General features: G+C 50.9%; 1 protein-coding gene across 2 annotated transcripts in view; it reads left to right on the top strand.

Annotated features, from left to right (window-relative positions):
* The window catches only part of CPXM2 (carboxypeptidase X, M14 family member 2), a 135,057-nt gene extending 114,867 nt beyond the window's left edge, over positions 1–20,190 (top strand). Inside the window, exons 9-14 of one of the 2 annotated variants that reach the window (XM_046026166.1) lie at positions 201–397; positions 1,395–1,574; positions 7,092–7,389; positions 11,357–11,496; positions 13,418–13,517; positions 18,864–20,190. In XM_046026166.1, coding sequence (XP_045882122.1) covers positions 201–397; positions 1,395–1,574; positions 7,092–7,389; positions 11,357–11,496; positions 13,418–13,517; positions 18,864–19,117 — 1,169 coding nt within the window. In that variant the 3' untranslated portion in view covers positions 19,118–20,190. The remainder of the gene's footprint in view (positions 1–200; positions 398–1,394; positions 1,575–7,091; positions 7,390–11,356; positions 11,497–13,417; positions 13,518–18,863) is intronic. The other variant, XM_046026167.1, reaches the window with a different exon arrangement.
* Positions 20,191–20,538: the final 348 nt, after the last annotated feature.

Below are 20,538 nucleotides of genomic sequence, written 5' to 3'. Positions count from 1 at the left end.
CTGGTATCATCTCTGAGTTTTCTATACATTTTCTTATGTGCCTTATGTGTAGTGATAGAACTTGGGGGGCCCATTTGTAAGACGAGATGGGGTAAAACTGTAAGTTGCTATCACTCAGAGATCTTTTTAATCCTAAATGGTTAGGGCTGTTCTGCTAGAAACATCGTTATGGACTGTATTTTTCCCGTCCTCGAGTAAAGGCGAGCCGGAGTTCCACTACATCGCAGGGGCCCACGGCAACGAGGTGCTGGGCCGGGAGCTGACGCTTCTGCTCATGCAGTTCCTGTGCCAAGAGTACTTGGCCGGCAACGCACGCATCGTCCGCCTGGTGGAGGAGACCCGGATTCACATCCTCCCGTCCCTCAACCCCGACGGCTATGAGAAGGCCTACGAAGGGGTAATGACGCTGCCCTGGGTTGGCCAGGGCAGCCGCTAGGTCCCCACCACAGAGCCCGCTGGGCCACGAGTCGATTTCCCTTCCGTGTCCTGGCTTCCCTTTCAATGACTCTCCGTGGGGGTAGGGAGACCCCCAGGGTGCCGGAAAGGTGCAAAGCAGGAATTGGGAATCGTGGCACCTGAGAGGTAGACAGGCCAACACACTGGAAAAAGTGAATGTGAGGGAATAATCCAGTAGAAGAGGATAAAAAGAATTCTGAACCTGGAGGAGGTGTGCATCAAGGCAGGTCCTCAGTTCATCTGTGGCCTGTCATGCTCTCAGTGCTCCAAGGAGAGCTGTTTTTGTTATTCTAAGAAATCCTTTACATTTCATGTTCTAATTATGATGTAGGCTTTACGCGGGTTACGTTGTGGATAGACTATTATTAGTATTATCTGGGAATAAAGTGGAAAATTGTACTTGGTACTTGTCACACATACGCCTGATAATACGGAACTGGGGTGGTGTAATTTATGGGTACCGAGTTGGTAAGGATTTTTGGTGCCCGATTTGTAAGGTCCTCTGGTCAGGGGCTTGCAAGCCAAACTCGTGGGCACGGCCGGGAGACTGTGTTAACGTGGTGGTGGTTGATTTTGCAATGTTGGACTCTTGGATTCATTCCTACTCAAGAGTTTTATTTGACCAGTCTAGAAGGTCTTGGGTGGGGGGGTGAGAGGGTTGGGGGAAGGGATGTAATAATACTTCTTGAACACTGCCATGTGACTGGGGTGAGGCTCTGCCTTCCTTCTTGGGGTGATTTGGCAGTATTACCCCCCGGCCCACCAAGTAGTACTAGAGGGCGCTTCAGTGTTCTCTCTTGGGTGCCATGTATGGGCCAGAAGAACTGTAAGGCTTAGAGATACACCCAGTTGGGGATGGTGGGCCTGGAGACAGGGACGTCTTGTATGAGAGAAGTCTGGAAGCCTGCGGGTTCCTCACGTTTGGCATTGTCTCCCAGGGCTCGGAGCTGGGTGGCTGGTCCCTGGGGCGCTGGACCCATGACGGCATCGACATCAACAACAACTTCCCCGATTTAAACACACTGCTCTGGGAGGCAGAGGACCGACAGAACATTCCAAGGAAAGTTCCCAATCACTATATTGCAATCCCTGAGTGGTTTCTGTCTGAAAATGCCACGGTGAGTAAAAATACCCCATCATTTGCAGAGCAGTGGAAGGCCAAAGTTAACACCCGCTGGTATTTGCGGAAGATCTGACATTTAAGAACAAGACAAAACCATTTTTTTTCCCTTTCATGTTTTCTCCCAAAGCGGGGAAGTGTGCTAGATAATAACTACCTTTAAAGTTGATATTTGCAGATATTCTTCATAAAAGAGAAATCATTGAATTAGGTTTCTTTACAACCACACAGGGCTTTGAAAACAACAACAACGAAAAGCCAAAAACCCTGCCATATTACTGTCCATATTACTCTCAGCTTCGGCCATGCTATGGAATTGCTATGAAATTGGCCTTAGACCTTACTGATTGCTTGAGAGACCTTAATTTTATTTCAGTAAGTCCTCATGGATCATTACATGTCATGCTTCTTTGGAAAGAAAAGAAATACATTGAGTGAGAAATGCTTCCCTCAAATTTTCCAGTCTTCTTTTCCAAAGAGTGTGTTGTGGAAGAAAGAATTTTCACAAAATTTTGCATGCCTTTTATGGCCTCCTCTGACCACTGTCATCTACCTCTTTACCCCTGACCTCTGATCGTATATGTCCTTCAGGAGGGCTGCCTTGATTGCTTCTATGAGTTAGGGTTAGATTCAGTGGGAACAATGGAAAAAACCAAAATGACAGCAGCTTAATGAGGGACAAGTTTGTTTATTTATTTATTTTCACATAGAAGTACCCTAAAGTCAGAGGATAGAAACCTGGCCAGACAGAAGCCCTGTGAGTATCAGGAACCAAAGACTCGTCTATCTTTCTGCTTCCACCATGTTAGTGTATGACTTCCACTCTCAAGATCAAAATCCAAGATGGCGGCGGGTGCTCCAACTGTCATGGCTGTGAAGGAAGAGGGGAGCAAGAGTTAAGAAACAAACAAACAAACAAAAGGAGTTAAGAAACAACAAAAAAGAGAAAAGAATATAGAAGATCCTCCTCTTAGACAATTCAGTTAATTTTAAGAATCATTCCTTGATTTCCTCCATCATACTAGGCTTCAATCTCATTGGCCAGAATTTCATCAAAACATGCTGTCAACCCATTGTGGCTTCCCGAAAGTTGGAAAATCCTATATTTTAGGCAAGCACATTGCAAGCTCAAGAAAACAAAAATAAAAATAACTGGCTTCTGTCCCTGAGGAACCAAGGGAGAAATGATGAATGGATAGAAGGCAACTCCCCTGCTCTGCTCTCGGGCTCCAGCATACCCCATGGGTGGCACTACTTACTGGAGGAAGGCCAGCATGGTTGCCTCATTAGGGAGGCATAGGATGGTGTTATCCAGGCCCTCAGGAAGCAACCAGTCAAGTGACATAGACAGACAGTGGCAGTGTCTGTGGTGTGGCTAGGGAACCCATGGGTAGCTTATGGGGGATAGATAAAGCGTTCAGGGCCTCTGAGTCTTCTGTATTCTCTTCATTTCCCAATTCCATCCTATACAATCCTCCCCACCCCCATACACACTTTTCTTTCAAACAAACGTATTGATGACATCTGGTAAGGCTGAGAATTCAAGTGATATTATCATTTGGGAACTCTTGGACCAGAATTGGAATATGGTTGCCAACGTTCTTGGCCCCGTGGCTAGGAGAAATAAGGAATTCTTCAGCTTAGTCAGAGAAAGTCCTTGGATATCAGTCTTTGCTTTAAGACTAGAATTTAGCTTTCTGAGCTTGTGGTCTTTGGGAAACACATGGGGAATTACACAGATCCTCTACCACCAACATTTTTTTCAGTTGTGGTTACATTAGATAAGAAGTCAGCAAAGATAAAGACTTGAAAAGCAGTCAACAGCTTGACATAGGGATCTATAAGAAGTCTACAACACTAGGTAGATAATATATTTTCCTGAGTATTCCCTGGAACATTTTCTTTTTTTTTTTTTTAAGATTTATTTATTTATTTGACAGACAGAGACCACAAGCAGGCAGAGAGGCAGGCAGAGAGAGAGGGGGAAGCAGGCTCCCTGCTGAGCAGAGAGCCCGATGCGGGGCTCGATTCCAAGACCCTGGGATCATGACCTGAGCCGAAGGCAGAGGCTTTAACCCACTGAGCCACCCAGGCGCCCCACCCTGGAGCATTTTCAAAAATTGACATGCTCTGGGCTCTAAGGGAAATCTCAGCCAGTTCCAGAGAATAGGAGTCAGACCATGATGCTCTCACCACCATACAATTCAATCAGAAGACAGGAAATAAGCTAATGAAAATATCACCACCTCTTTAGAAAATTAAAGAAAAATACTTCTAAATAATAAATCAAAGAAAAAGACTACTAGCAACTGAAAAATAATTAGAACCCAACAGTAATGAAAACATTATGTATCAAAATTGATAGAGTGCCACAAAAACTCCTGTACTTTTAGGAATTTTATACCTTTCAATGATTATATTCCAAAGAAGAAAGGCTAAAAATTAGCTAAAGAAACAAGCAAATGAATAACAGAAGAACCCACCAAAATGTATAAAGATTGTGATCAAAAAGTAAGAGCAGAAATAAGAGAAAAACCAAGAAATAATATGAAGGGATTTGTCTGTAGAAAGAATCATTTGAAGATTTAATCATCACTCCCAGGAAAATCTCTTAGTGAAACTTTATAATACAGATAACTAGTTTCAGGGAAAAGGCTATTTTAAATGACATTAATCATAAAATAAAAGATTAATAAACTCAACTACATAACCGACATAAGAAAGCTTGCTCATCAAAATTTTAAAAACCATAAAAGAGAAGCTAAAAACCAAGAGAAATTATTTACAAATGAGGAAATTGGAAAAGAGTTAAAACGTTCAAGTACATAAAGAATAACAAATAAGTTATTAACAAAAATATAAACAGCTCAATAGAAAAATGGGTAAAAGAATATGAAGAGGCAATTCGTGGAAGAGGAAACATGGTTAATAAACATGAAAATATGTTCAGCCTTACTAGTACCAAAGAATGCAAATAAGAGAACATTTTACACCCACTGGTTGGCAAATTAAGAAGTCTGACAGTGGCTGAGCTGGAGAGGATATGGGGCCAGTGGCTCTCTAATGCATTGTGGGTGCGAGTGTAAATTAGCACCGCGACTTCAGAGAATAATTTGATTATCTTGTAAAGTGGAATATGTGTATTTCTTATGACTCTGCAGTCCCACTTCTGGCAATTTACGCAGGATAAATTTCAGCACATGTACACCCAAAGAAAGCTCAAAAAACAAACAAACAAGCAAACAAACACTGTTCAGTACAGTAAAAAATTGAGAATTACCTCTCTGCCCCTATCACGAGGACAGTTAAACGATGACATCCTCGTACTAAAGTGGAAAGGACTGAGCTACAGCTTTTATGCAACAATACAGATACGCCTTGGAAACATGAATTGAGGGGGAAAAATTGGAGAAAACAATCACTATGGTTACCCCCCTCCTTTTTAAGAGCAAAAACAAGTAAAACCAAATAATATATTTTTAAGCATGCACATCTAGGATAAAACAAAAAGAATGTGAATCGTATCGTTGAGGATACAGTGCTTACCTCTGAGTGCAAAACAGGAGGATGGGACAGAGGGAATCACGTATTACACAGAAATTGTCCTTAAGATCTGGTTTTGGGCACAGACGGCGGGTTAATGGGTGTTTATTTTATCAACATAGAGCAGAGTACAAGCAGGGACCAGCGACGATACTGCGGAATGAGCCAAGTTCTACGAGCAGTCCCATCCAGGGCCCCTGATGTGTTTAGGAAGAAAAACACAACTTAATGAACCCTAAGTCAATTTCGTTCCTCAATCAACTTTCTGTACTGCGCAGCCAAGCCATTTCCAGTCTTTATTTCTTTCCCATTATCAAATTTTATTCTGCTGGAATTCTCTTCGTAGGAATCAGTAACTTAGGATAAATAATTGAATTCATATCAATATTGACCATATCAGGCTTTCTAATTGTGGCTTCGAACATTGTGAGTTCCTTCCTTCCCCCTCCCTCCTTTCCTCCCTCCCTCCCTTTCCCTCTTTCTCTTTTCCTTCTTTCCTTCCTTTGTTCATTTGTTCCTTCCTTTCTTTCTTTCTTTCAACTTTTTATCATAAAAAAATGACAACCCTACGGAACTGAAGCGAAAGCTTTCAGGGCCCTGGTGTGCCCATCTCAGCTTCAATATCTGTCCTTCTCATCCATCTACATCTGCACCCGCTTCCTCCTCCTCCCCAGAATTACTGAGGCAAATCCCGGGAGTGGTGTCATTTCATGTGCAGATATTTTGGTAAGTATCTCTAAAAGCTCAGAGTCTTTTTGAAAACCATAAACAATTACCATTATCCTATCAAAATCAATGATTTCTAGTATTATGAAATATCCAGGCAGGGTTCACATTTGCCCTATTATCTCTCTCAGATTTGATTTTTAAGGTTTATTTACTTGTTTTGCGGGGACAGAGGGAATGAGAAAATCTCAAGCAGATTCCCCCACTGAACATGGAGCCCTATGCGGGGCTCGAGCTCACGACCCATGAGATGAGGACCTGAGACCAAATCAGGAGTAGGCCTCCTACCCTACCGAGACACCCGGGCGCCCCTCTTAATAGCTGAAGTCAGGAGCCAGCGAAGCTCCCTCATGTGGTCAGGAGCACTGGCTTTCCTGTCTCCTTTAACCTTAACTTCCTCCTGCTTCACTTCCTGCCTTTTTTTCCTCGCAATTTTGCTGTCGTTCAGTTCGTTGCTTATCTTGTAACAACTAAGGTGCCAGCAACCGGATTAGATCGTCCTGACACATTTTCCATGGTCTGGGTGCTGCCGGCTATATCCTGTCTGTGTCATGGAACCTACGCTCTGTCTTTCCTGTAAGCTGGCCGTGGGCTGTCCACCAGACTAGGCTCTGTGGAGCAGGGGCTGGCCAGCTGCAGTCTGTAGGTGGGCTACTTTCCTCCCAGGCTCGTTGGTGTACACAGTGTCTTATCGGAACCCAGCCCTGTTCATCTGCGTGTTGTCTCTGGTGCTTCCCCTGCTACAAGGATAGAGCTGGATAGTTGGGACAGAGACCACATGGCCATCAAAACCTAAAGTATTTCCCATCTGGTCCTTTGCAGAAAGAGGCTACCAGCCCCTGGATTAGAGGCTGGTCATATTCTGGGTTGATGTTTTCCTTGGGTGTGTATGTTCTTCCCTGGGGAGATGCATTCTGTTGATTTTCTCTCTTTCTCTGCTCTTTGGAGCTGGAGATAGACATGCCTGGCCCTTCGATTCATTGGAGTTGCCGAGTGTTGATGCGCTAACTCTGTCTTTTCCCCGTGGGCACGACCTGGAATATTCCTACAGAAAATATTCCTATCCACGATTTGCAAAATACCCAGCTTGCTTCAGCCTGATTTTGAAATTCTGCATTTTTTGCTACAAGTATTCCACAAAATGGTGGTTCTTTCAACCATGTCCCTGTTTGGAAAGTAGGGAGAGGAAGCAGTTTCCTTCCGATCTTTATTTCTCAAAGCCCGTTTAAATGTGCCGCGTTCACAGGTGGCGGTGGAGACCAGGGCTGTCATAGCCTGGATGGAGAAAATCCCCTTTGTCCTGGGCGGCAACCTGCAGGGGGGCGAGCTGGTGGTGGTTTACCCCTACGACATGGTGCGGTCCCTGTGGAAGACGCAGGAGCCCAGCCCCACGCCTGACGACCACGTGTTCCGCTGGCTGGCCTACTCCTACGCCTCCACGCACCGCCTCATGACCGACGCCAGGCGGAGGGTGTGCCACACAGAGGACTTCCAGAAAGAGGACGGGACCGTCAATGGGGCCTCCTGGCACACTGTCGCCGGAAGTAAGTCTCAGGTGGCCTTGCTGTCATTGTGGAGCCAAACGGTAACGGACATCTGGGACAGGGAGGGACCTAGCCGCCACTTACCATTTGGCATGGGGGTTGTCGTGACTGTAGTCTGAGAGGGTGCCAATGCTCTATACAGAGTCCTCCTTTGTCCTTCTGATAGTCTTGGGGGGTGTGGCCCCTCCCCGTTTTATGAACGCGTTCACCGGGGCTTGGAATCTGAAGGGATCTCTCCAAGCGAGAAAGGGGGCAGAGCCGCACCTGTTTGGCTCTGTGGTCTGCCCTTAGCCCTGAGCTATTCGGGTTCTGCAGGGTCAGAGACAGGTAGATGTAGACTTGGAAGGAAGTATCAGATCGAAAAGTGAACCCAGCAGAGGGGCAGAGAGCATGCGTGTGCTGGTGCTGGGGCCAGGGTGTTTTTACCCAGAACTGTGCCCATCATGGGCGTGTCCCGTGCTGTGGGTCCCCAGAAGGGCCAGGCATCGACCCCATGCTCAGGTGTGAAGTGACTTCAAGCTACAGGTGTGTCCTGAGGCCCAGTGTGTGACGAACACCGTTTCACACACCTCCCATCTGCTGGAGGTCAGACCAGGGCATTCGGTCGAAGCCTGCCTGTGTGTGATGGGGGGAGTGTGCGGTTTTGTTCCTGGCATCCACACGGGACCAGACGGGCCTCCAGCGGGGACTTCGGGAATTCCTTTGCAACAGCCACAGAGGACCCTGGGCTCCCATTTCTGGATAAGCTTTCCCTGCCGAATCCAAGCTGAGCTGGTCCAGGGCTCTCAGCCGAGGAGGGAAGAGGATGTCCCTTTCCCTAAGGTGCCTCAGCTTTGGGATGGCAAGACCCCACGCATAATGCTGTTGCTCATTTTCTTGACTTTGTGGGGGTTGTTGAACCGCGGATGAACTTGAGAAATGTTCCATGTCAATGAGACCTAGACTCACATTCCAGTTCATCCCCCAGGTGCTGTGGGACCCCAGGGGAATTCCTTGATCTCTCTGAACCCCATATTTTCCATCTGTGAAATGGGCATGACAGTAACAATGAAGATGGTGGGCCTTTGGGACTGTCATGAGGCTCACGTGGGTGACGGGTGTGGGGTGTCCTCTGTCTAGCTTACCAGAGAAGCATGCCGCCGGGGACCTGCTCCCCTGTCTGCCTCCCCCCTCTTCCATGGTATCTGCTCACCATCACACCTCCTGCTCTCTGTTTCCCTAATTCACCATCATTTTATTTCCCTTTGCTAGACTAAGCTTTCACGTGCTTTTCAGGTGTGTGTCCGTGCTTGGGAAAAGAAAACTAAAAAGCGAGTATCTTTGTTCCCATGACCATGTTTTAATATGTACGGAAAGCTCGCCGATTTCTTCTGGGTTCCCTACCCCGCAGCGGTGTTTTATTTATTCACCATCATAGTTTGGCCCTGCACAAAATTTAAAAAAAGAAATGGCAAATCCCTGTTCGCTAAGAGAATTTTCGAATGGCCCCAAATCATTCCCGCTTCTCCATTTCAGCCCTGAGAACCGGCAACAGCCTTAACGTGAACCATCTGTTTACTTTTCCCAGCTGCTGCGACCACGTCGGGTGTGGACCCAGACAGAGTCGCCGGCACCGGGTCCGTCGCCACGTTTGGCAAAGCTGGCTGCCACAGAGTCCCACACGCAGCATTTGATTTTTTCCTATCAATTATATTTTCCATTATCGCGGGGGCTTTTGTGGCAGAGCCGTGCGGCAGCTCAGGCCGTCTTAATCATTCTCCCTCCCGGCAGCGTGAGGAAGTGCGCGGACGCCTCTCTTTGTGGATTAATGAGATGTGACTTCTCATTTCCTCCCCTCCCCCGCCCCCTCTGCTCCCTGTTCTTGTTCGGTTCTTGCTCATTAGCCGTGACCGACAGGCCGCGGTGAGCTTCGGGAGAGCTCAAAACACACGTTGTTCGTAGCATGTGTGTGTCACCTCCAAAGTGACGCCAGGTCCCCTTGGTTCCCGGGCTGCCACCCAACATCTTCTGGCCCCACGACAAAGTGCACGTTGAGCTGGCAATGGGCGCCCAGGCCTCGAGGAAGGTGCAGCTCCGTGCTCCTTGCGGAAGCCACGGCAGTGGGATTCTAGGCCAAGAGAGCTCAGGAACATCTGGCCGGTCCCGCTAGGACCCAGGGTGTGTGGGGGTCTGTCTGGGTCACGCCGCAGGTCCTTTGCCCGCACATCATGCTTTCAAGGCCATTCTTTTTTTTTTTTTTTTTTTTTAAGATTTTATTTATTTATTTGACAGAGAGAGAGATCACAAGTAGGCAGAGAGGCAGGCAGAGAGAGGAGGAAGCAGGCTCCCTGCGGAGCAGAGAGCCCAATGCAGGGCTCGATCCCAGGACCCTGAGATCATGACCTGAGCCGAAGGCAGCAGCTTAATCCACTAGCCACCCAGGTGCCCCTTTCAAGGCCATTCTTGAGCCTGCTCCTTTGATCAGTCACCACAGAGAAACCCGGCACATCCCGCTCTGCTCTCTTAGCCCTGACCCTCAGAACCCAAGGGCGGCTCATGGAGGGGCCTCCTGGGTCCTGTGGATGCTTCCTGTGGTCACGCACAGCATAGCTGCCCTGTGTTCTTGCTGATCTGATCACCCTGTGGCTCAAAACCCAAAATGTCTGGAAGAACTTCATGCCACCTACCATTCCCTTCTTCGCTTCGCAAATACTGGGTGCCGTACTGGGTTGAATGGTGCCGTCCCCTGAAAAAATATCTCTGCAACCTGTGAAGGTGACCTTATTTAACAAATGGGTCTTGCAGGTGTAATTAGGCAAGATCAGGCACGCTAAGGGTGGTGTGGTGGTAGGCATGGCAGGTGTAATTAAATTAAGAGTCTCAAGATGTGGTCCTCCTGGGTTACAGGGATGGGTCCTAAAATCATTGACAAATGTCCTTATAAGGGACAGAGGAGAAGCCACGTGAAGACAGAGGCAGAGGTAAGAGTAATGTAGCCACAAGCCAAGGGATGCGGGGGGCGACCCGATACCGGAAGCAGAAAGAGACGAGAAAGTTTCCTCCCCGAGAGCCTCTGCAGCAAGCACAGCCCTGCCAACACGTCGATCTCAGACTCTGAGCCTCTAGAACTACGGGAGGATACATTTCTGCTGTTTTAAGCCCCCCGGTTTGTGGCCATTTGTAACAGCAGCCCTGGAATGTTAACACAGGGCCCAGCTCCAGGCCAGGCTGGGCGTTTCATGTCCCGTTGCAACAGTGTCAGGATGTTCGAGATCGGTCTGCTGTCAGATGTGGCGGGTGAGTGCGTTCGCCCAGCGGACCCCAGCAGCCAAGCCCTGGAGAGAGGAGCAAGGCCTTGGCGTCACACATGCTGAGGTTCAAACCCTGACTCTGGCTCTTTCCAGACATGTGGTTCTGGATACATTTCTTAGCTGTTCTCTACCTCCATTGTCTAACTTGTGACACTGGGCTCTGCTGCCTAACTCTCTGTTGAATTTGTGGTCAGCGGAAGCAGAGCGCTAAGGACGGGTCCTGGCTCATGGGTGGCACTCAGCGGAGGGCAGCAGGGACTGGAGCCCTGTTCCAGAACTGTTGCTGGGAGAGCGTGACCTCAGAGAAAAACTCTATCCAACACTTTGAGTCCATACTGCTTATGCATGGTGGCTTTATTTTTTAAAAAATATTGTGTTAAACGGGGTTTACTGAGCAGAATTTTATCTGAAAAGCACTTCAGTCTTCCTTTTGCCAGAGATGTTCCCAGACGCACCTGTCTTCCCCAGAAACCCTTCTGGCTGCATCCCCGTTCTCTCCATCCCCGTTCTCTCCCCCACCCCCATCTTTGCTGTCATTCCTTCGCAGTCTGCAGCAGGTACGGGACACCTCCTTGTTCAAATGAGGTCCTCTGAATCCCGTTCTTGAACGTTCTTGCGGTCTCCCTCCTGCCCTTGGAGCACGGTTTGGTGACAACGTTGTCTGGTTGGCTTGGCAGGTCTCAACGATTTCAGCTACCTTCACACAAACTGCTTCGAGCTGTCCATCTACGTGGGCTGTGACAAGTTTCCACATGAGAGCGAGCTTCCTGAGGAGTGGGAGAATAATCGAGAATCCTTAATCGTGTTCATGGAGCAGGTACGGCACGAGGACATGCCGGGGTGGGGGTGGGAAGGGAAGGGGCCGGTTAGGGGACTGAAAGCCCGAGACTGAGTCGAGTTAGTGCTTCAGATCTGGCTGTCGTGCTGGGCCGGCCCCAGACGGTGCAGGAAGAGCCAGCATCTGTCCGCACCTGATTCGGCCCCTGGAGTGGGCTGTAAAGTCTCGTTGATCGCTCACACTGGGTCATGGTGAGTGTGACCGGATGCTGTCCTGTGGGGAGGGGGTGACATGAGTCTGAGCCAGCATGCCCAGGCCCCTTGTGCTAGTCTGCTAGGGTTGCATAAAAACATAGGCCCCGGGGGTGGGGTGGGGGGCTCAAGCAACAAATTAAGTTCTGGAGGCTGAAGTCCAAGATCAAGGTGTTGGCAGGTTGGTTTCATTTGGAAGAGCTTCCTTGGCTGGCAGATGTCTGTCTCCTCCCCGTGTCCTCACATGGTCTTTCCTCTGTGCACACATGCTTCTGATGTCTCTGTGGGTCCACAGTCCTCTTATAAGGGAGTCAGACTGGATCGGAGCCCACCTGAATGACCTCATTTTAATGTCATCACCGCTTTGAAGACACGGGCTCCAGATACAGTCACGTTCTAAGGTCCCGAGAACAAGGACTTCACCGTGGGGATTGTTGGAGGATACTGGGGTGCCCATCATGGCTGTGAGGCTGAGAGGCCCTGCCGCAGGTGTGGGAGGCTCCTGGGAGAGGGTCTTCTGAGCCCCTCCCAGGGTTCTGCTTACAGTTGGTGAGGAAGCCTTGCTGGGTCCCCCAGGACCCTCCCTTACCTTCCCTTCCTCCTGCTGGCAAGGACCTGCCCATCCTGTAGCATCCAGTAAACCAGTCTAGTTCAGTGCTACAATGAATCCAATAATATCCACGCCCCACTAAGGAACAAACAAACCGGAAACCAGAGGAATAAAAAAACGGCCTCAATTATGTGACTGCCGTGACTCCCATCCATTAGGAAGCGTGGTCCTGAGGCTCCCAGGATCGGGCACAGAGGCCGCTCCTTCCATGAGCTGTTGTAGATGAAGCACAAGACAATTTCAGGCAGTGGCTCGGCTGCCAGCTTCCTGGTTCCTGCACCTCCCACTGCACTGACCTTGGCAGACGTCAGCCCTAGCACCTAGTGTCCCATTCTGCCCCACAAGGGTCCCCAGAGGCTCTGTGCAGTCCCCAGCCCGGCACAGCGAGTGGGAAACTTTTCTTCCCCCTTGGGCAGATGCAAGCATGCTGTCTGTCCGCACCCTGGAATTTTGCGAGGGAAGGCTCTTTTTCATTTTCTCTATGAAAAGAGAGAAGGCTCTGATCATCCTAAAGGAATCCTGTGTCCCGTGCTATGGGTAAAGGGCCCGGGCACAGTAATACGTACAGTGTCATTGGAAGTGATGGCTCACCACCTGGGATTGTCACATTGTTCTACAGATAGGGAAACCGAGGCACAAGGTTGCAAGTGATGTGTGTCTTGTGACACAACTGATTAGCGGAAGGGTCTTATGGACTGAGTTGTCGTTTTTAAGAACGCCTTTGACTCTTTTCTCTCTGATTCTTAAATCATTGGGTGGACATGTTAGGTCCGTGGAGTTCAGGAAAATCAAATGCACCTAGAAAAAATTAAATTCCATTTTTACTGGGTGTGCTTGACATACACCATCTCAGATCCCAATATTTTTTAAGCCTCTGGAATAGCTGAACTCCAGCGGAAGACGTCCCAGGACACGGACCCAAGGGGAACACAGAAATTTACACACCAAATCCGGGTATGGCCAGGGAGCTTTCGAGCTAGGTAAGGGTTTGAGAGGGTTCTTGGTGGCCCTGGGGCGGCATTCGGCTTACAGCCGTCACTGTGCCCTGGGTCGGGTGCATTGTGAGCTCACCCTGTTCCTTGTCACGTGTGCTGAGCAGGTCCATCGCGGCATCAAAGGCGTGGTGAGGGACTCCCATGGAAAAGGAATTCCGAATGCCATTATCTCCGTGGAAGGCATTAACCATGACATCCGAACAGGTAACTGCGAGCCTAGACGAACTGTCTCTCAGGAGGGAATGTCTGTTTTCTCGAAGTGTTTTATTTGGGTTAAAATCACACGTCAAGCGCCGGAAACTTCTTATGGAGAGCCGTATTCTTGTCTCCTTCCTCGGACTGCCCGTGGAGACCCTGGAAAGCAAGGTTTTCAGCCTGTGCTTTCTGGTTTCTCCCTTTTTCAGGGAAAACCAGACGTGCAGGGAGGGGAAAGGAGCCGCTGGTGGCTTAAGAGGCAGCTGGGAGGGGGTTCGGATGTCTGACTCCCAGCCCCACCATGCCCCGCCACTCAGGGCTTCCCCGCTGCTGGGAAACGCCTTGTAGTTTTCCCTTGTGCCCAGGACCGTTGTCACCACGATGGCGCTCAGTGTGTATGGTGTGCATGAGGAAACAGTGACCTTGACTGTGACAGGGACGTGTGCAGCCTGATGTGATGACAGGTGCACAGGGAAGAGAACTGTCTAGAAGCCCACAGCAGGGTGTCTGCAGGGGATCTGTCCGGGGGCCTGTACACCCGCGCACAGAGGTTTTGGGCCACCGGGAGACGGCGGAGCGCCACGTCATCGCCGTGGGCAGGCAGATTCGCTTTGGTGTCAGCTGAAGGGAGCGGGGTGTTGGGTCTTGTGGTGGTTTCCAGTGGGTGTCGCGACAAATGACCACGGACTTAAAAAGTCAGAAATGCATTCTCTCACAGTTATGGAGGCCAGAGGCGTGAAATCCCGGTGTCGGCAGGGCGGTGCTGCCTCCAGAGCCCCCGGGAAGGACCTTCCTCAGCTTTGGCAACTTCCTTGGCCCCGTCACTCCACTTCTGCCTCCATCTCTGTGGCCTCCTCCTCTCTGCCTCTTACAAAGACACCCGTCATTGGATTTAAGGTCCACCCGGGTCATACAGGATGATCTCATCGGAGGATCCTTAATTATACCTGCAAAGATCCTTTTCCCAAATAAGGTCCCAATCATAGATTCTGGGTAGTAGGATGTGGGCTTCTGGGGGGCTGTGATTCACCCTAGTCCAGGTCCCCCCCGGGCACCGAGCACAGACTCAGCAGCAGGAGAAGGGAAATGGTGATTGCCACGGAAGACCTGTCCAGCCCTCGGGTGCACTCAAACAACTGGGAGATATAGGAGATGAGGCCACTTGGCAGTGTTGAATGCAACCTGAACTTGACCTGTTGGTTCAAGAGCTGACACTGGGTGGAGCGGCCAGTGGCCCAGGATGGAGAGGGTTGCCGGAATATGTGACTGTCAGATTTAAAACAAGAGCGGTCCCAGGGAAATGAGGCCAAGTCCATCCTCCTCCTGTGTTCGTCATGTACACAGGCCTGTACGGCCTGTGATGGCTGGAAGGATCCCCAAGATCTCGACGAGGAACAGCAGCTCAGCCTCGGTTTGGCCCTGCCCCCACCCCAGGTCAGGCAGCCCGTGGTTGCAGAATCGATGCCTGCTCAGCAGCTCCTCGGCTGCTGGCTGGTCTCAGCCCCGGCCCCTGCAGGGTCCCTGTGGTACCCCACAAAGGCCATGCGGGATTGGGCTCCGGGGTACCTCCCGAAGCTCTTCTGGGGCGACCAGCTCTGTCGGTTTGCCCAGGACTGGCCCCATATGAAAACTGAAAATCACGAGCCCCGGTTTTGGTCAAACAGGAACAATCGCTCCCCTGTGCTTTCTGCCCCCTCGCCCGGTGCCCCTGCAGGCTCCCTCCTGGAGGACTGAGGCCATGTGTCGGGGTCCTCGCTCTAGCAGGACCGCCTTCCCTCTGCCGCCTGAACCTCCTTCCCTCGAGAATCCCTCAGTCCCTTCCTTGCCCTTTTCAGGTCTTTGTTCAGATGTCACTATGTCAATAAAGCCAACCACTGTGACCACCTTTTCTAACACCGCACATCTGCCCCACCACCCACTGATTCCTCTCGGCCCCTCGCCTTCTCCTCCCATAGCCCCTCCACACCTGACGTCTGACATCCAGCAGGAGAAGCTGGGACCTGCCGTCCTTCTGGTGTTTCTGCCCCTCCCCCGCTGGCTCACAGAGCAGGGGTCCTTGACCCTTTTGTGCCTCAATGCAGTATAAGCACACTGCCTGGCATTCAGTAGGTGCTTCATAAATGTTGAATGAATGAATGGGTTTGGATGAATGAATGGACATGACATGATGTTTTTGGGAGTACACAGAGGGGCTGAGCCGGGATCTGAGCCAGGGGCTAGGGACTGTGAATGCCATGCCCCAGCCCTTGTCCCCATGCTGTCCCTCCTGAGGGGACAGGAGCCTCTTCTCCAGACTGTTCACATGCAGCAGCATTCATAGGTTCTGAACTTGAGATGGGTGGGATCATCGTGGGGTGCCGGCGATCCTTACCATAGAAGGATCTGCTGCATCTGGGCCCACATAGGACTTATATTTTAAACATTGCTAATAAGCTCCTGTAAAAGAAGAATTCATAAAAATTCCTAGAACATTCTTGGGACAATTAGTGCTTTGTATGCATGTGAGAAAACAAGAGGGTTTTAAATGGGGTGGGAAAGAGTCCGCGGAGCTCCACAGGCCAGAAGACAGTGCTGTGCCCAGCGAGCTTGGAACCTCAAAGCTCCTGTGATCACGGAGGTGGTTTGGATGAGCCGATGGGAGCCGCCTCCCCCTCTCCCTTTATTTCCTTCCTGAAATAATTTCCCAGCGTATTCTCATGACAGATGAGCTCCGCACTTTGCATGTGGTTCCTTATTGTATTTATTTCAGCGTCTCAGTGCTCAACATTTGCCCTGAATTCTCCTTGATCTCTCTCCGAGGCGTCTGTGATCTGACAAGTTTTCTTTCAGGAGGGATTTTGCAGAAAATCAACAGGGAGGTTGAAGTCCAAGGAGAGAGAAGCTAGTCAGAGTGTTTCTAAATGCATGCAAGTATGTTGGCCAAACGTCTGGCTCAGAATGCCCCTGGACTGTCCTCTGTGTGGCGGACACTAACCTGATCTGCTACTGAGTGGACATGTGTCAGTATCTGGGTTGTCCCTTTGTCCATCATGCTGCGTGACACCAGCCGAGTTCCCATCCCGCCCTCCCACAGCTCCTAGAACGTTCACCCTTGAACACAGATCTGGTCACCCATGGGCTAGCAACCTACCATGCTGACCCCTGAATTCCATGAAGTGGATGATTATAGACTTTACTGGTCGTCGGAGGAAGAAGAAGAGCTTATAAGAGCCTTGGGGAGAATTGCGGGGAAAGCCTAACCAAGAATATTGGGGGGGGGGGCACCTGGGTGGCTCAGTGGGTTAAAGCCTCTGCCTTCGGCTCAGGTCATGATCCCAGGGTCCTGGGATCCCCGCATCGGGTTCTCTGCTCAGCAGGGAGCCTGCTTCCTCCTCTCTCTCTGCCTGCCTCTCTGCCTACTTGAAATCTCTGTCAGTCAAATAAATAAATAAAATCTAGGAAAAAAAAAAAAGAATATTTGGGGGAAAGGGTGCCGTACGGGCAGAGGAGAGCGTCCGTGTTTCAGAAGCGGAAACTTGCAGGTTACAGAGCTGATGCCCCTCGTTCTGATTCTGCGACCCTAAACACACTCCTGATAGTTTTTCTCATTCTTTGAACGTATCTACGGAGCCCGTCCCGTGCGCCGGCCTGGAGGTCCTGTGGTAGAGGAGACGGATGCGGCCGCTCATCTCAGTGCACATTCTAGCGGGGGAGAGCTACGAACAGTTATAGGGGAAAACTTCAAAGGTAACTGCAGACTATGGTACGCGCCGTGGAGGAGACAGTTTGGATGATCTACAGGAACCGGGGGTCGGCCAGGGAAGTTTCCGTCTCCGAAAGCTGAATTGCATCGTGAGGCCCAGGCCGGCTGACTCTGAGACAAGCAAGACTCGGCAGGCTCCTGCCTTCTGGGAAGCATGAGGTGACACTTTATTTCATTGAGAAGCTCGCATTTTTACCGAAGGAAGATGCAGGGCACGGTGCTGAGGACCGGGGAGCAGCCGCCGGCACCGTGTGGACCCCGAGCCCCACACTGAGGCGTGTTCGCCAGTGAGCGGCCGTCGGCTGCCCGTGGGGTTCCTTCCTCACGTGTGCTCGTGAGCGGGCAGGGGTGTCTCAGGCGAATAAAGATGGTAACTTGGACCTGATGCTTCAGGGTCCTTCGTGTGTTTGGGGGAGACGGTCACACACACAGCGCTGCTCCCGTCCCTTAGAAGACCTCAGCCTTGTGGTCGACAAGGGAGCCTGGCCCGGGGCCTCCTTACCCCTTTGCTCTGTCTTTTCGGGCACCAAAGCCTCAGACCAGGTGGGACACCCAGGTGGACACAAAAGAGAGAGAGAGAGAGACAGAGGGAGCGCACACAAGCGCTGAGTGAGCCTGGCACTGGGAGGCCTGCTGGACACTGGCCGTGCGACCTCGTGCTGTCCTCTCACATGGAAAGGGGACTCGTCATACAACCCACCTCAGACGCTTGCTGGAGATTCAGCAGATCAGTGTCCACCTCGACCTTCTGGTCGCCACGTTCTCCACGGGAGGGTTGGGGCATCGCCAGTGACCCCGTCTTTGCCTCAAAGCCTCTTTTCAGGTCAGGGGCCTAAGTGTCCTCAGCAGGTTGTAGGCTCCTGGGAGGAGAGTCTTGGCCTGGAAGCCTCTGCCACAGAGACGGGGCCCAGCGCTAAGGGTGGCTCAGGGCCTCTGGTGGGTTTGTTGGGTGACTGAGCAGCCTGTCGCCGGGGAGGTGGGAGACCTGCCCGGCAGCACCGGCGTGTGTCCCTGCTCCTGCAACTTCGCATTTCTCTTGCCCACCCCACCCCCAACCCCTGGGGCCGGGGAATGCAGATTCCAGGCCTCCTCCCGGATCATCTGGCCCTGGTCCTCTGGAGTCTTTTATTTCTTTTTTCAGAAGTAAGAGCCCCACCTCTTAAAAGAATTACTATTCTGTATTTATCACCAGGCCAAGGGAGGCCAGGAAGCCAGGCGCTGATGGCTTTTCAAGGTGGCATTTTGTGGCGAGGGCTCAGCATTTGGAGGCTCAGGTTCATAATGAGTGTGTGTGTGTGTTGTCACGGGGGAGGGAGTATGAGTGATCATTCCTCCAACTCCACTCATGTATATGAACACGGCGGGGAGCCTACACCCCAGCCCTCTGCCTGCTAAAACCATTAAGGTGGCTTCCAAGGAAGAAAACATTCAAAATGCCATAAGAATTTGCAAAAAAAAAAAAAAAAAAAAATTTTTGCTTCTGCAGAGGCTCGAATTCCACGAGGCCAGTCTCTGAGTCTCTCTCTGGCTGGGAGGCTGGTTCTGGAACAGTAGGGCTGGTGGTATCTGCCTTAGAAGAGAACGGCTCTGAATCCCCTCCTTTCTCTTCGCAGCCACCGATGGAGATTACTGGCGCCTCCTGAACCCCGGCGAGTACGTGGTCACGGCCAAGGCGGAAGGATTCGCCTCGTCCACCAAGAACTGCATGGTCGGCTATGACATGGGTGCCACGAAGTGCGACTTCACCCTCAGCAAAACCAACCTGGCCAGGATCAGGGAGATCATGGAAAAGTTCGGGAAGCAGCCCATCAGCCTGCCAGCCAGGCGGCTGAAGCTTCGGGGGCGGAAGAGACGGCAGCGCGGGTGATCTCCCAACACTTGAGACCAGTCCCGGACCCCTGCAAATTAAACCACCCCCAGTTGTAGCTCTGTAGAGGACTCGCTCCCTATTGTTTTCTCTGTAATTCAAGAAGGCCTGGGAGAATGTGTGTATTGCAAGGCTGGTCCCAAGGGGGACGGCTGAAAGTTGTCTCTGTTCCATTTATCCAGATAACTCTGACAGATCAGCAGAGAAAGGCTGGTAGGAGTGAGAATTCAGCAACTCAACCTGGGAATTCGAGACAGGGAGAGGGTTTGCCAGCTCAGAGCCTCCTGGTTGTACAGGAAGGGAAGCCAGTGCCCCCATCCCTTGCCCACACCCCCCCACCCTCTGGCCTGGCCCATTTGCTTGCCTGACAGCAAGAGTTCCTCGTGCATTTGCATTTTGTGAGGCTCCAATTGCAGCACTCCTGGGGCCCTGCTGTCCCAGAAGTTACCATTTGAGATGCTCAGGGGCCTTCTGAGAGAATCCACCGCTCTGGCCCCAGGGACATTTCCCAGCTGCTACAAATTTATCCTGAGCTCTGTTGACAATAGAGACATTACCAAGTGAGCGTCAGTCAGCCTCTTGAATCAGTGTAGTTCCTCTTTCCACGAAGGGCTCTGTTCATACAAGGAGAAAAGTGCTGAGCTAGTTTACCAGGGATTGGAGGGCAGCAGGAGCGCAGGGCCCACAGAGAACCCCCCAGGCTCCCTGCCGGTCCAGCAACCCTGGGTGCTGCCTGGACAGGGAAAAGCAGGAGGAGCCGCCCTTCCAAGGGAAGTTGATCGCTCAGCCTGGCTCTCCTCTTTGACCTGCAGGAACTTGAGAAGGGCCAGAAGGAGGCTGACTTGCAACCCTCTCTCTGCTCAGGCTGTCCCTCCTTTCATAGAAAGGATGTCCCTAACATCACCAAGGGAGTTATTTTTGATGTGTGGGTTGCCAGACCTTCCACTTAGACTGAATGTGATGAAAAGCTCTTAGAATTATCTGTGGAATACTGGTTTGGGAGGGGAGATACCAGAAAACTGTTCAACTTCTTTTTATTAAAGTTGCTGCCTCAGTGACCTGGGGAGAGTGAGAAAAATAAAGCAAGTTCATGGTGAGATCCTTCCAGCGTGTTATTTTCCTGGGCAGACTCGCAGTCACCCAAATGTCGTGCCCCACTGCCTCTTCCTGAGGTCAGTCCCTCCAGAAGAAGGGCCGGCCTGGGGAGGGGTATCCTGAGCCCCCACCCAGCTTGGCGCTCCTGCTGATAGCTGTGTGTCCCCTGCCTCCTTCCCGGGAGAGACATGTGCCCCGGTAAAATCATCCTGACGCTGGGGGTCCGCCAGTGACTGCTGGGGATGCCAGCCAGCATCTTCCCAGAAAAGATTCTCATGCAGCTTTCTGACTCATTACACCAGAGATGGCAAACTTGCCTTATAAAG

This window comes from Meles meles, chromosome 13 (assembly GCF_922984935.1).
Source record: "Meles meles chromosome 13, mMelMel3.1 paternal haplotype, whole genome shotgun sequence".
Lineage (NCBI taxonomy): Eukaryota > Metazoa > Chordata > Mammalia > Carnivora > Mustelidae > Meles > Meles meles.
Note: the sequence above shows the minus strand (reverse complement) of the source record. Positions and strands in the feature narration are given on the sequence as shown.